The following is a 16,156-nucleotide window of genomic DNA, read 5'->3' as shown; positions in this document are numbered from 1 at the left end:
GGCTTGGCCTCTCCCGGAACGACAGCGAGCACATACCAGGAGCCCACAAGTTCTGTTCACAGAGCAGCGCATCTGTGAACTTGCGGTAGCCTCCCAGCCACCCCAGAAGGTGGGGCCGCTTTATCCGCATTTTATAGAAGAGGAAACTGAGGGTCCGAGTGGCTCTGATGCTTGCCCGAGGTCACACAGCTAGGGAGCGGAGAGCTGGGGCTCCGTTCAGGCTGCTGGGTGCCCGGGGCTGTGCCCTGGTGCACGGCGGCAGGGACACGGCTTGCTGGCCGGACCTGCCCCCTCCCTCCGTCATGACCAGCCCAGACCCCGGGACCCCCAGCAGGGGCCACACACCCGCTGTCAGGGCACCCAAGCCTGGGGAACTGGTTTCTGGTCATCCTGGGGAGAGCCTCACCCAGGCCAGAGAATTTGAAGCTTGTCTTTCTGCTGAAAAGTATGGGCCTCAAAATTTTGCTAAGTGCCAAGCTCCATATCCTCCAGACATCCAGCAGAAGGGGGCAGATGTGAGGAGTCTGCACAGAGAAGCAGACAGGGACCCCCCGCCCCCAGCCCAGGAGGGGAGTGCCTCCTGGGGCCCAGAGCGGCCCCTGCGCTCCCTTCCTGCACACAGGTGGGCAAAGGCGGGTCACCTGGTTTTGCTCAACCTTGCCACTCTTGTCTTGAAAGCCACACAGTGGAGTGGGTCAGGAGTCTGATCTTTCAGTGAGAGCATTTGGGCGCACATCTGCCCACGCACGGCAGCCTGGGCTGGGCCCCCACTGCGGCGTGGAGCATGGCCCTGGCTCCACTGGTGGCCCCTCCCTGAGGGCCCCTCCCTGCCCCACTGGCCCCCTGAGAGCTGTCTGGTCTCTTGCAGGGAGCCGAGGGGCAGAAGCCGGGACTTGGCTACGGAGGCAGAGCTCCAGCTCACAAGGGACTCAAGGGGGCCCATGACGCCCAGGGCACGCTTTCCAAAATCTTCAAACTGGTAAGGTGACCCTTCTCAACGCCAGGGATGTGCTGGGGGAGGGGGGGCGGGGGGTTCCAGGCTTTCCAAACTGTCCCTCTGGGGTTCACCTGCCAGGCTGGCTGGCTCAGGGACCAGGACGTATCTGCAGGGGCCGGTCCAGGCTCCCTCAGGGACCTCAAGGACACGTGAGGGGTCCCACGCGAAGCTCCCCGTGCCCTGGGGAGGCGGGGGTGGCTGTGGGCGCTGACCTCCTCTGGAGGCTCCCAGTGCCGAGGCCGCAGACCCCTGAGAAAACGAACAGGAGCTGAGTGACAAAAGGGGGAGATCACTGGTTAGGCAGGCAGAGATCCCAGGGAACACACAAGGGTTGCCTGGTACACACACTGGAGTCACTGGTCCTGGGGCCTCTGTTAGGGCACCTGGAAGGGGCATGAGAAGACAGAGTAAGGACAGCAGGGCCGGGCCTGGACGCCGAGGGGCCTGCAATGCCGCCAAGTCTCAGAGAACCCCACCGCGGCCCATTCTTGGCTCTGATCAATCCCGAGATCGACTTCCCGGCGCGGGGAGGGGCCCGTTTGGCTTCCGTTCATTCCCGGACCCTCTTGTGGGCCCCAGAGCTCACAGTAATTCCGGGGCTCACCCACAGCGCCGGGGTAGGTGCCGTCCGCAAACTGTAACTGCCTGGACGCAGGACGCCCGAGAGCCCCAGGCATGGGGCCGACCCACAAGCAGCCGCTGCCCCCGTGGGCAGAGGCCTCCGAAGAACACAGTGACAGGTCTGCTCGCCCGCGGCTGAGAGCCCAGGCTGGCCGTGCCCACAGTCGGGGGCCCGAGGCTGCCCAGGAGCCCTGTCCATCTGCCATCATACTCGTTACACTGGCAGGTGCTTGCTGAGCATCACTGCGTGCTCTTTGGGGGAGGGGCGTGTGTCAAGAGCATGTTCTCACGGTGGGGGACAGACATGGTTGAAATGAGTGCCACCGGCAAGAGGGTCTCCCCACACAGAGGGCCCCTGTGACCCTCCTGAGGGCTTTGTCACCCAGGTCCCATGACACCCAACAACTTAGGTGTTCACGCTGAAAGGCCAGCTGTGCGTCTCTGGCAAAGACCAGTCAAAATGGGGCTGGGGTTTTTCAGCCCCCCATCCAGGGCTTGGCAACGGAGCCGAGATCCCAGCAACAGCCCGCACTTCAGGGCTCATGGCTGGAAGGGGAGCAGGGATAGAGATGCGCCCACCCCAGCGGGGACACGTGGCACCTTCTGCACAGCCCAGGACAGTCCCCAGGCTGGCTTGAGGCTCGAGGGTTCACAGTGGGACAGCTTGCTGGCACAGGCACAACGGCCAGGGAGCACCATTGTCTGGGTCCACGTTCCCATGTACTTTCTCGTTAACAACCGAGCGAGCAGCTGTTCTCGTGACTCTGAATCCACACGAGGCCATCCGCTTCTTGATTTCATGGCGTGAGAGCCGATTCTAAACCAGAGCCACGATGATTTGCAAGGTGAGCCAGTCAGCTCCCTTTCCAACCTAATGAACCGTAATCAGGAAGCCGGATGCCAGCACATGAAAGGCAGGGTTTGTGGGTTACGGCAGGAAAGGCATCAGAAAAAGCAAAAAGCCCCAGGATGCTCGCAGCACCTTGTCGAGAGACAAATAACTCCTGAAGGATTTCACGTTTATCCTTCTTGGGTGAGGGACTGGCATCACCGTAGACAAAGGAAGACGAGACGCCCAAGTGAGAGGGGACGTTAGTCTGGGCTTAGTTCCCAGACGGCACCGCCGTGTGCCCTGCCCTGCCGTGTCCATCGGCAGGTGTCCGGGCGCCACAGGCAAACACATCGTGGATTCTTACTCCACGCTAAAGCTTCGTCAATCTTGTGTCTTCAGTCCGGCAGGCACATTTGGGGGAGGCATGCATTTCCTTGGAAACTGAATGTTCTAGGGGTTTCGGGTCATGGATGAGAAAAGGAGCGTCCCCTTCGCTCCACCTGCCCTCAGACCACCGGTTGGGGTCACAGTAGGCAACTTGATTTAACACTAAAAGGCTCTGCTGTGCGTGGCTTGGTGGTATCGCCCCAGAGATCGGGCAGCTGAAAGGCAGGACCCAGGCCTCCTGCAGGCTCCAGGTCATCCCTGGTTCGGGCTCAGCCTCGGCCAGCCGTGCACAAGGCTCCACCCCAATCACCTTGATAGGAGGTCTTTAACCTGGGTGAGTGTGCTTTCTAACTGGCTTACTAACACATCAAGGTTTCACAATTTATGGTGGAATAATTTGGTCTATAACCCAAACAGTCATCATGGGGTCATGTGTGTGGTATGCCCCGTGGTCGGGTTACTGGCAGGGTCGGCTCAGTGAGCACATGTGTGTGGAGGCCCCTGCCACGAGCCCAGATTCAGTGGTTGCTGGGCCCACATAGAGGTGAGGGGAGGCAGGACTGTGCTTCTGAGGAAGGTCAGTCCTATCCAGGAAAGGGCTTAAATCTGTGAAGTGAATGGTTATCAATAGGCGTGCTGACTCGTTTCATGTCCAGTCAAAGGCAGGCATGACCCTCTCCTCAGTGGAAATTCTAAAGCAACTCTGAGAAAGGGGGAATCAAATTCTACCCGCACATTCAAGTGACCGAGGTCATCATGATGTGTCTGCCCAATTCTGCACTGTGGCAACGAGACGGTGAGGATGACGAACCTGTAGGAGCTCTGGGTCCAAACCCAGCAGTGCATTCAGAATAGTGATGTTTCCACGAGTGGCCCAGCACCTGGCCAGGCAGGCGCCCACATCTGACCCAACTGCGATGTCCCAGACTGTTTTTGGGCTCCCCCCGAGTCTTCCTGCCCCCGAGCGTCCCAGGTGGGAACCCAGAGGTGTGCAGTGGTTAAGAACTTCCCTGCTGACCGGGCGACTCTGGGGACTGTCTCTGTGCCTGGGTCATACATGCAAGCCTGGCCCCCAGCCAGGGTGAGATGCTTGCAGGTCGGGCTGGCCAGCCCTGTCCCTGTCTAGCACGTTCATCGTGTGGGACAAACACAAGCGTGTGAGCCCCATCTGTTTGTAATGGGTTCAATGTTTTCCTGCATTTCTGTTTGTACAAAGTGGTTTAGAAACTTTAAAGTTCTATAGAGTTCAAGGGAAGCTCTGATTTATCAAATTTCAATTAATATGGCTTTCATTAGATTTTACTACACGAAATGTTCACGAACTGGCCGACCACGGGCATAGGGCTGAATGAGTCCGCGGGTGTGGTTACCATCATTGGAGAACAATCCCCGCAGAGGCGAGAAGGGTTCCAAGGATGTGGGTGGGGACGGTGGGTGTCCCGGCATTTAAGGGGGCACCATTACCCCGGACTGTCTGTCCCTGTGGGTTGGAAACTGGGTGACGAGCCCTGCATTTCTCCCAGTCATTCGGGAACCGCATCGAGCTGTTATCAGAGCTTCTCATTTCCAGATGCACAGCTGAGACGGTTTCCCAGCTGGGTGCGGAAGTGGGGAGGGCATGCAGGACTTCCCCGCGGGTCCCACGCCTTCCCGCCCCCAGACACGGCTTCACGCCCACCTTCTCCTCGTGGGGCCAGCTCGTCCGCTCGGCTGAGCCTGGGGCCGGAGCGGGGGCCCGGGGCCGACCAAGTGCTGACGTGGACCCATTCGAACGTGCTGAGAACGTGGCAGGGAGGAAAGCGTGAGACCCGCACGGCAGAGGTGCTGGTTCGAACCCTGACTCCGCCTTTGGCTGAGGGGCCTTGGGGACCTTACTCAGGGGGTCTGTGCTTTGACTCCCCTGACTGGAAAATGGGGACGCTGAGAATCCCCACCTCCCGGACTGGCTTTCTCTTTCCACCCCGGCAGAGACTTGGTAAGTGGAGGCACGGTCCTAGACAATAACACCAAATGTCCACCATTGTTCTTCTCTCAGAAGGAGCCCTTGGGAAGCGACAATGCTGTCTCAGGGGACTTGTCCCGCAGAAGGTGGCGGGTTGCAGCCCATTTCAGCACAGAGGAGCTCTGTTCCAGGGAGCAGGGGTTCCGCCCCTTTTCAGGACTAGATCTCCCTTGAAAGGTTAAGTTCCCGGGGATTCAGCAAGCGGGGGAGGTGAGTGCAGACTCGCGCTGGGCTCCTCCCGAGGGCAGTGCCCAGGGCCAGCTTGTCGAAGGCCAGCCGGGCGGACAAGGCTCGTCAGATACTCCAGAGGCTGGGATCCCATAAATGTTCTCACGCAGGGAACTAAAATCCCACAAAGGAGTTGTTTAACAACAGAGAGATTCTTTTGGAAAAAGTACAAGCCCCCCGACAAATCCGAACTATGGTCTCCATCTGCTGACTGTGCCGTGGATGAGCCTTCTTTGGCGTTAGGGCTTCGATTACCGAGATCACCGGGTAACGTGCCAAACGTGCCAAATTAGAGTGGGTCGGTGACCGTTCCGTGCACGCGCGGCGTCTGGTAAATAGCATAGTTTACATGTATCTTGCTTTCGGGGGGCCCACAGTCTCAGGGAAAATCTTTGAGAGATGAACTTTACACCTGTAACCTAGGAAGAAAGAGCCACAACTTGAAGAAAAATATGAATGCCACAGGAAAGGCACATTTCCCTGGTCCTCCTAAAGGATATCGGGACTCACAAACTCATCATCTCCTCTGAGCCGATGCCATGCCCGAGCCCCCTCTCCAGTGTTTGACAATTCTGGTTTTAATCTCAAATTGTATTTGTCCAGAAAACACGTCCGTTCAGGGTTTTAAGACCCCATGAGGTCAAGGTTTGCGGAGAACCGCTCTGGGCCGTTGGCTGGTGTTGGTGAGGAGCGGTGGAGGGCACACAACCGGAGAGGACTGTCCCCGGGGACAGCGTTGTGCAGCTCAGCTCTTGCCCGGGGGACATGGCGGCGGCCGTGCTCCCCAGCACCACCCTCTCCCCAAAGTCGTGTGTAGACGGTTTCCCTCCCTGACCCCGGAATCTCTAGAAACAAAGTACCCGTTCAACGCATGCTCGCGCGGCAGCTGAGTGTTCTCCCCCAGAAGGGCAGCGCGACATGGGTCCTGGGAATGAGGCTCCCCGAAAACTGGATCAGCACTTGCTCAAGGGTGTGGAGAAATGGAATCAGAGCCTCAGCTCTGTGTGCCGCCATTTCTAACAAACCCAGATGAGGTGGTTTGCACCAGGTCGCCCCACAGGTGGGATCCTGGTGCGAGGTGCAGATGCCGCGGATGCCAAGGCTGCCCCTGCACATCGCCTAACTCTGTGTTTCCTTTCCTCAGGGAGGAAGAGATAGTCGTTCTGGATCACCCATGGCGAGACGCTGAAGCCCTACCTTGTGGTCCCAGAAACCTGTCCTCAGCTTCTTAATATAACTGCCTTAAGATTTTAATACCGTCCACATCTACTCCCTACTTGTAGCAAACACCCTCCTGCCTAATGCCCGTTGAGTTGTGCACACGCTGGGGTCAGGCACGCCGCACCCTGCTGGCAGCTTCTGGCCATCAGCTAAATGGAGGGAATGCAGACAGAATATTAAGCGGTTACTTTGTGTCTGAAGAGAGCGCGTCCTCGGAGCTCCCTCCACCGCGGCGCGTTCCGAGGCACGGGGCGCTGGTGCGCGGACGCACCTCTGAGTTCACCCTCCTCCCTCCCTGGACTTGCTTTGCTGACCCGGCATCCCTCGGCTTCACAGGCACTGCCGTGGGGACGCTGTCGTGGACACAGGGACATGTGCAGGGCGGTGAGGACTGTTGATCCGAGCTTCCTTTGGTTGCTTTCCCCGCCCCTTGCTCACCTCCTAACACACACTTACTCTCCCTCCAGGATGAGGCAGTCGGGAGCGGCACGGGGGCTTTCGGTACGTGAAGTGCGGGCGGGCAGCGGTGAAGAGTCCCGTGGGGTGGGCGCGGAGGGGGCGCCTGCAGGCGGCGGCCCACCCCACGCGGTTAGCGGAATTCGGGCGCAGCAGAGAGGGGACCGGGAGGCAAGGCTGGGCTGGGCCACGGCCCCAACAGGAAACAGGATCTTCTTGGAAATGAGGTGAGGTACAGTGGGAGCCAGAGCGGCTTCTGCCAACAGCCTGTTCCCCCAGAGCCCAGCAGAGGTCCGGGGAGATGCTCGTCTCAGAGCGGGACTGGAGGAGTGTTCTGGGTGGCCTCACGGCGTCACCCTGGTCACTGCGGGAGGTGACCAGCGGTGCGCTTCCCACGGCAGTGCACACTGCAGATACTAACCCTCGGTGGACAGATAACCTTCCGTCCGCTTGCATCCTAGACGCGGACGTGCGTAGCGAATAGGCTTCGGAGGGCCCGCTTCCCGAATCGCTGAGCTGGACGTTGTGGGGGCCGGGCCTGGCCGGCCCTGTGAGCAGAGACGGGCTCCTCCGAATCGTGTCTTTTCTAACGAGCTGACCTTTCCTGTGCCCCCCTCGTAACATACTGATCCCGCCTTTTGGTTTTAGCGTATGTCTTAGAGGCCTTCCAAGGAGCCCCCAACTGGCATTGTCCTCCCTTAGAAGGAACACGAGGAATAGTCAACGTGTCAACATAATCCCGTCCTAATTCCGATGTCCGGTGGGGGTTTAATATAATGTCTATTAATCTATAGCCTCAATGATGAGAGGGTTACAGGGGAACAAGGAACAAAATTTCAGAAACAAAACCTCCAAACTGCGTGACACACACACACACACACACACACTCTACATCTCTGAGCCGACTGTTGGCCAAGTGATCTCCACGCGGGGCTACGCCCAGACAGCGTGCGCTGAGATGGGCGCTCGTGGGAAGTACACACTGTTCTTGAATATTGAAATAAAATAATAAACTTTTAATGATACTTGCATGGGTGTCTTCTTTTATCTGTGCTCTGGTCTGTAGAATGTGAGCCCCAGCAGAGCAAAGGCGAAAGGTCGTGTCTTTTTTTTTTTTTTTAAAGATTTTATTTATTTATTTATTTGACAGAGACAGCGAGAGCAGGAACACAAGCAGGGGGAGTGGGAGAGGGAGAAGCAGGCTCCCCCCCGAGCAGGGAGCCCGATGTGGGACTCGATCCCAGGACCCTGGGATCATGACCTGAGCCGAAGGCAGACGCTTAACGACTGAGCCACCCAGGCGCCCAAGGTCGTGTCTTGGGGGTGACGTGGGTGTGGGCTGTGCCATCGCAGCCTGGGCCGCCGGCCCGTGCTAAATGAGCAGGTGCATTACCCCCGGGGGGCCTTCGCATTGATAAGAGAGAATGGAATACAGGTCATGGTTAGGGCACTGATTTGCTAACTCACAGGGAGAAGACTTTTCAACTTATCTTTCAACAATCTTTATTATCTTAACCAAACACCTGTTGACGTGAGGTGAAGAAACTCTGGGAAACTACCTTTTGCCATGCAAAGACATCGACAACAATGGGGGATTTGGGAAATTCTGTGTGTGTCATTGTTCGTGGTTACAAGAATTCTGTTTCAAAAAGATAAGCCAAAATCTTTGTTTTGTCTTGCTTTTAACTCAAGTCCTGGTTCCCTTCTGTCTCGGCAGCAGCCGTGAGAGGCTGTCTGCCCTTGTGAGCATAAGGAGGGCAGCCCCCGTGCTGGGATGGTCCTGGGATGACACGAGCCTATTGTCTGCGCCCCCAGACCAGTGTTGTGTGCATCCACCCCAATGCCAACGCCAGGGGAGCCTGCCCTGCTCGCCGGGCACCAGCCCCTCCCCTCCTCTTTGCCCCCAAACCCTTCAACCAACGAATCTGGAAAATCATGCACAGAGAGTCACATTTTTTTTTAAAGATTTTTTTCTTTCTTTCCTTTCTTTCTCCTTTTTTCCTTTCTTCCTCCCTCCCTCCCTCCCTCCCTCCCTCCCTCCCTCCCTTCCTTCCTTTCTCTCTTGTCAGAGAGCGAGCACAAGTAGGGGGAGAGGTAGAGGGAGAAGCAGGCTCCGCGATGAGCAGGGAGCCCGATGCGGGACTCAGTCCCGGGACCCTGAGATCACCACCTGAGGCGAAGGCAGACGCTTCACTGACTGAGCCACCCAGGGGCCCCGAGAGTCACATTCTTAAAATAGTCTTTCAGTTGGCAGGTCTCTTTTAATGTTACATGTACAGGAAGCACATTAAACAGTAAACCAGGGGTAAATCCTAGAGTAACACAGCAACTCACATGATAACTCAACACTCGGATACGTATTTCAGAGTAAAACAAGGCAGAACGGGAGCTGAACCTCGGAATGTGCGTTCTCGCCGAGGGCTTACCTACGAGGTCGGTCACCAGGCTGAGCTCCTTGAGAAGGGGCTTCGGGAACCCCAGCCCCAAGCAGAGCCCAGTGGTGTCACGAGGGCCACGGGAGGCACAGGAGGGGCTCCCCATCACAACGGAGAGCCACGCGACCGCACTCTCCGGCCCCCACGCCATTCAGCGTAGACGGGGACCCGGGGATCATGGGTCACCGCCGTCGGGGCTCTAGGGCTGTGTGGCTGGTGGAGGAGCGTGAGCCTCCAGGCGGGCAGAGCGGACAGGTCGGGGGACAGAGGGTCTGTCGGAGGGCACAGACCCGGGGCCGGGTTAGCAGGGCGTGGAGAGGACGCCGCGTCGGGAGACGAGGTGCCACAGGGCGCGCCCGCTCTGTAAGTCAGGGTGGGGTCCCCCTGGACTCGGGTTTGTGGGGAGAGAGCGTGGGGACCATGGGGACAGTTCTCAGGTGGAATGAAGGACAGGAGCTCGGCTGCCGACTCACGGTGAGGTGGTGCTGCGGGGGGGCCCGGAAGGCCGGGCCGGGGGCAAGGAGCTCTGAGTCTGGGCACGCAGCTCCCCGCCGGGCTGGAGGTCGGATCCGAGGCCGGGGCGTAGCTCCTTAGCTCCTCGTCTGCCCTCCTGCGCCCTTCCCTCCATGTGCCACATGCCTGGCACCTCCTCTGAGGACCTCACCCCGCGGCCTCGTGTGCAGCGGGATTGCTCCCCAGTGTCCTGCCTCCAAATACAGTCCAGTGGGGAGTGAGGGCCCGGGCGCGGGGCCGTGCGGGGCGGGCGCGCCTCCCGGGACAGAGCTGCGTGTCCCTCTCACGCGGGGATGCTACTGCCTGGGTCCCCATCTGGCCCGATGCCGGAACTAGGCCCAGGCCTGCGCAGGAAGCCACTCTTCTCCCCTTTCCCAGAGCGGTGATAGCCCATTTCCTCTCATGATTTGTCTGCTGTAAGTAGTCACCGCAGTCCCCAACAAGGGGACACGGGGGCAGTTGGCCACGCGCAGTCCGTGAAGTCCGTGTCGCAGCTGAGCCATCGGGCACCAACTTAACCCACAGAACAGCCCTCCTTGAAGTGGGAGTGGAACCACGGGAGGGCGTCCATGGCCTACTTTCCAAGAAACATGTGGATTCCATCAGCAGGCTCCGAGTCCACTCTTATGTTGGCGGCAGAGTGAGGGCTGCTCACCTCCGCTTCCCACCCTGTGGGACGACATGAGGTTAGCGCCCGATTCCAATGGCGCCTGGAATGCATTAACGGGTCAAGACCCGAGTGTGCGAGTAAGATGGTGGACCAGATCCAGTGCTGGCCAGGGGGCTCCCAGCCCAGTCCAGGGCCAGCCTCCGACTTAAGTCAACGAGGGCAGGCCCAGACCCGAGTGTAGACACAGGGACAGGCAACGAGCTCCCGCGGCTGCCGAGGGAAGACAGACACCAGGGGTCTGGTGGGCCAGGGATGCTTCCCCCCCACGCCAGCCGGGCCTGCATCTGTGCACCCCTGGGAATGGTTAGCCAGCCGTCCTGGGCCCTGCCCACACCTCCTGGATCAGAATCTGCTTTCTGAAAAGGCACCCGGGGGTGTTTGCCGCTTGAGGACTCGCCCCAGCCTCCAGAGGCAAGCCACCTGCACGCCCGCCTTATGAATGCGGCAGAAGCAGCTCAGATAATGAAAGCCACGGCCGCAGAGCTGGGCCCGGAGCATCTTCGTCTCCGTGGGTACATAACTTGGCAAGCAGACGGCAGAGAGAGGAGCAAGTCTAAGCTATGGCGAGGGCAGCGGATGAAGCAAGGGCCCCGCAATGCTCCTTAGTGACCGTGGCTATATCCTTTCCTGCGCCGGGAGGGCAGGTGCGGCTGGGGCCGGTCTTCGATGAGGGCAGACCCCGGGTGGGGCCAGGGCGTGGGTAAGGGGCCCTGGCCAGCAGGCGTGAGCGCGCCCTCCCCCCGCACGTCCCCGCCCTGACTCCCGTGGGGCAGCCGCACACCTCCCGCGTGGGTCTTGACTTCTAGACGCTGCTCTCCACGAAGGGGATCCGGGGCTCCTTGGGAAAACGGCTGGTTCCGGGGCGGAGACAGAGCGCGATCTGCTGCGCCAGCAGTGAGAACGGGCTCCAGGAACAACGTGGCCGCGTCAGAAGGGCTCGCAGCTGCCTCAAGGGGCCTCTACTGGTCAGATCTGGGGGTATTTGGGCATCAGGGCAGCCCGTGCAATAGAACAGGAACCCACAAGTCCACACCAACATGAACACAGGGATAAGCCAAGGAGGGAGTTCCTCACAGAGGAAGGCCAGCAGTAATGTAGAAGAAACAGCGCAACCAGAAACTTGGGGCCAGGCCGGGGCTGCACGTGGCCAGACCACGAGGCTGCACGCTTCCCGGTCCCGCACAAACGCCCACTGCCTAGAGGAGAAGTGACTACACTGAGGAAAGCCCGCATCGGCGCCGCTGACAACGTGACAATCGCACACGACACGTCACCTTGCCTAAGACGCAACCGGAACATTGCGTCATGTCTGCGAGACCCTGACCAAAGATGCATCACGAAGAAACCCTGGAGGAAAAACTGGGGGACCTCCTGCTGCACGACTGGCCCGTGGTTTTCCGGAACGTCACAGGAACGGGGCCACGGGCCACGAGGGCGTCCATTAGAGCGAAGCCGTGACCGTGCCCGCTCCGGGCAGTGCCTGAACGGGGCCTGGCGGAGCGTACACAAAGCCTTCCGCGCCCTCTTCCTGCGACTGTATGTGAACCTGAAGCTGCCTCAAAAACAGGGTTACACGGAAAGGAGAAGGGTGTTGGGTTATTAAACTCGAGGAAGACAATTCAGAATCAGGAATGTTCCAAGCAGTGGGTCTTGGCGCAGACGGCCAGCTGTCGTCCCTCTCTATCTGGAACGACGATGAAGTTGGCTGACGTCACATCGAGATGAGCTGCGTTGCGCTGATTGTCAGCATTCCTTCCCACACAGCTTGGTTACCAGGGTAACCAAGGATTACTTTGCTCTGATGCCGAAGTGGTGTGGGACCACCTCTCCCGATTGATCCAGAATCACGGGATCGGGGAGACAGCGGCTCACTGGTAGAGAGTGAAGCATCTGCGTGTGCGGTGGCACACATTTTTCACTTTTCACTGTTTCCTTAGGGACTGGAAAGCTTTGAGGCTTTATGACAACAAGAGCTCCTCAGTGATGGGAACAGCAGTGTGGATGGTGTGGAGTAAATGAGCCACTGACACTTGTGATAAAAGTTACCACCGGCAGAGTAAGCTGAGCCAGGGGCATTTCGAGGCCTCCAAAGTGAATGGACAGCGTATTGCCGGCAGCCACGAGGCCTCCGAGCTTCTCGCCGACCCGCCGGCTCCCAAGAAGCCTGTTTCCTGGGCCCTGGCAGAGGGTCCTGACAAAGGGGATTATTAGTCACCACACTGGGATATTCCCAATCCTGAGTCCCACAGGGTGAGCCAGAGTGGGCCAGGCGATGCCCGCGGCACAGGGTTGGGTTGCAGGAGATGAACCAGAGCTTAGGGACACCTGCGGCTTTTATAAAAGGCAGCAGGCTGACCTGGCCTCAGAGGGAGACGTACTGTGATTATGCTGGTCAGTGAACAAGCCTCGATTTGCTCTGGAGGAAGATGCTGTCTCCCGAGGTCGGGTCCTGTACACACAGCCTTGAAGAGATCCCGGATCAAAGGCAGACAGCGCTCTGCTCACTAGCCATGCGGACACGAGACACGGATGGAGGGCCGTGTCCAGCATCCCAGCTCAGTGACTGATAGTACGAGCAGAAGGAAGGGATTTAATCGACTCATTTCACAGACAAGGGGACAGGCCCAGAGAAGTTAACTGAGTGGCCCACCGACAGCCAGCCATCGGCGCCAGGGCTGGTCCGACCTGAGGTCCCAAGTCACCCTACCCTTCAGCTTTGCTGGTGCACAGGATGCTCTGCAAACTCATGCCTTTGCATTTATATATGAATACTCTTCCATCATCAGAGAGCCAAGCAGGCCAGAAGAGCCCATCTGGAGAAGCACTGTAAATAGTTGAGGCAATCCTCTGTAAAGAAAAAGTGTTTCCATAATCTGATCATTGTGTTTGAAAACCCACCCACCTACCATATTTTAAAAGTTATTAGAGCAATATTCCTCCTACAAATAAGCAACAGACATACTGAAACAATTTCTTACCACTCCCTCTGAACAAAGTGCAGGGGGAAAAAAAAAAAACAACCGTATCGTTTTAGGCAGTTCGGTCCAAAACTGCATGGAGTCCCTTCTTCTGTGCTAGGAATAAGGTAGACAAAGGACAAAAGATACCCTTCTTTTGTTATTTCAACAGGATAACAATTCCATATATTTTGACCTTCTAAAAGTTTGGAAATATGTCTCTAAAGAGGATTAGATGCTATAATATGAACGAACTCCAACGGTATTTCCGGGGAAGTCCAACGTCCCACACGGCTCATGAACGGACACACTGATACTGGGATCGATTTTCATTTCATTGCAAGTCACTCTCAAATAACTTATAAGTGAGAGGAAAGGGACAATTATCCCCAAGAATAGAAAATACGACATTCTCCCACTCTTCAAACCCAATGGATCTCAATTTATTGCAAATTCAGCATCGTTGCTTTGGGTTGAGCCTTGCTGAAAATGTTACCTACAGAAAACATCCATCTTTAAACAGTTATAACTCACCCCAAGCCCAAATTAAGTAAATCTACAGGAGTTTTAAAATAACACAAAAACTATTTTTATTCTTCTTAAAGCCAGCACAGTGGCTTTTGGCATAAATAGCCATTTCTAATACAAAACTGGTTTAAGGAAATATCATCCAGTGTATAGACATTGAAACGATTTTGAAGATAAAAAAAGAATTCTTTTGTAAATTAAAACAAATGATTTTAAAAGTTCTCTTTCGTGGCGAGTTGAGAATGAATCACCATGTCACCGTAGAATTTGTCAAAGATTACAAATCTTGATTTAATGCAAAGGTCTTCATGCCGCAAAGCATTACATATAAAAAAGATTAAAGAGCAAAATCTTTTATGATTATTGCCTATTGCTCCTGCCACTTAATCTTTATTTTCAGTGCTTTAAATACTTTACTCATCATCTGTATGAGAAACTACTGTGGCGCCGGTCTGTAAAGGGCAGGCGGCTGAGACCGCGAGCCTGAGCCTCATCTGCGGGTGTGCGTGCCCGAGGGAGGGGCGGTTCACGCTGGGTCAACGGCAACGAGGAGGACGCTTGGCTGACAAACCTTATCCAGGCAAAGAAAACGTCTTAACTGGAGATATGCAGGGCTTCTGACCTTACAAAAGTGCTGCCTGCCCCCACTACTTAATCAGTAAAGATGCAACTAGGTTTTAAAAATGCTAATTTTGGGGGCGCCCGGGTGGCTCAGTCCTTAGGCGTCTGCCTTCGGCTCAGGTCATGGTCCCAGGGTCCTGGGATCGAGCCCCGCATCGGGCTCCCTGCTCCGCAGGAAGCCTGCTTCTCCCTCTCCCGCTCCCCCTGCTCGTGTTCCCTCTCTCGCTGTGTCTCTCTGTCAGATAAGTAAATAAAATCTTTTTTAAAAAAGGCTAATTTTTCTCAGAATAAGGTAAAGATACAGAGGCCCCAAATGTGAATGTAAGCACTTCTGAAATTCTCTTCTAAGAAACCAAAACAGCGATGTTGCATGAATAGAGATTAAGTGGCAAAAAGAGAAGAAATCTAGATGACTACAAAGTGCCAATTATACACTTTCATCTCTGCCTTACTTTATATGATAGATTTGAGAAGGAGAATAGATTAGCAATGATCGACCCTTAGATTAATTTTGTTGGGGGCGGGGAGGAGCACAATATTGACTTTGAAATAAACTTCTGGGGAAAAAAAAAAAAAAAACAGGCAAAAAGCAGACAGGAGAGGTCCCTAAAATAATACCCAGAAAGCAGTCCTGTAATATCTTACGTATTTTCCTAAAAAGATGTTACTTACATAAATCTGAGTGATCACTTAATGTTAAAAATGTGTATCTTCACGAGCTACACATATTTCTCGGTGGAGAGGAAGCTCCATGGGAAGAACAGAGATCTACTTACACTTTAAAAAAAAAAAAAAAATCCAGTACCTGTACCGACGAATGCATTTCTTGCACGTAAATGTGACAGGAGCGTTTAGAAGAGACCGGAGAACCCCGGCCATGCTCTCGAGGCTCAGACTCACATTCCCTCACGAGCAACAGCGCCCAGGGGAGCGCGGCACATGGAGCGACGGACAGGACGCCGCGTTGCACTTGGACGACAAAGAGAAAGCCGACAGGACAGCAGGACTCACTCACAGGGACTGAGCCTCCCGGCTGCCAGCACCACCTCGTGAGAGGCTAAGGAGCAGCCTGATGGGCCTCGCGCCTCGGCTCCTCGAGGGATCCCCCCCCCGTCCACCCCCGTCCACGCGCCAAAGGATCAGCGGAGGCACCGGAGAGCTCAGGGGGGGGGCGTTTGCCGTTACATTGCTGAAGAGACGTTTTTATGGTCGCCGATCGCCGTTCTGGGGAAACAGGACGGCCTGTGCGTTCTCCAGTGGACCAGACCCCCGCTACCTCGACATCACAAGAACTCTACCCGGGTTTTAGGCTGGCTGTGTGTGCAAAGGCAGCTCCTCCCCTCAGCTCCCGAGAATGCTTCTTTCATCACAAAAGTGGGTTAAAGACAGTCGGGAACGTTCGAGAGGTAACGCTCACGAGGGCCAATCACGCAGGTGACAGAACAGGAATGAGGCTTGTAGCTTATAGGGACGGCGTGCCTGTCGGTGACCCGTATCCTGACTTTTTAAGTTCGAAGCTCTTCAGATAGACCTTGCGAGGGCTAGTTTTCATTGTCTGGACTTCACGGAGGCAAAGAAAAATACCATTCAAGTTCTGCTCTGTTAAAAAATTCTGAACTTGAAATTAATTCATATGCCAAAACTATTATATAGTAAATATTTTAAAAGAAAAAAATTAATCACACTTC

The 16,156-nt window shown here is 56.0% G+C and overlaps 1 protein-coding gene across 4 annotated transcripts in view; it reads left to right on the top strand.

Moving 5' to 3' along the window:
* The window catches only part of LOC113912685 (myelin basic protein), a 116,896-nt gene extending 109,123 nt beyond the window's left edge, over nucleotides 1-7,773 (top strand). For all 4 annotated transcript variants that reach the window (XM_027576270.2, XM_027576269.2, XM_027576273.2 and 1 more), the window contains 2 exons: nucleotides 869-979; nucleotides 6,212-7,773. In XM_027576270.2, coding sequence (XP_027432071.1) covers nucleotides 869-979; nucleotides 6,212-6,256 — 156 coding nt within the window. In that variant the 3' untranslated portion in view covers nucleotides 6,257-7,773. The remainder of the gene's footprint in view (nucleotides 1-868; nucleotides 980-6,211) is intronic.
* The last annotated feature ends 8,383 nt before the right edge of the window (nucleotides 7,774-16,156 follow it).

The sequence above is a fragment of the Zalophus californianus genome, chromosome 14 (genome assembly GCF_009762305.2).
Source record: "Zalophus californianus isolate mZalCal1 chromosome 14, mZalCal1.pri.v2, whole genome shotgun sequence".
NCBI classification, from domain to species: domain Eukaryota; kingdom Metazoa; phylum Chordata; class Mammalia; order Carnivora; family Otariidae; genus Zalophus; species Zalophus californianus.
Note: the sequence above shows the minus strand (reverse complement) of the source record. Positions and strands in the feature narration are given on the sequence as shown.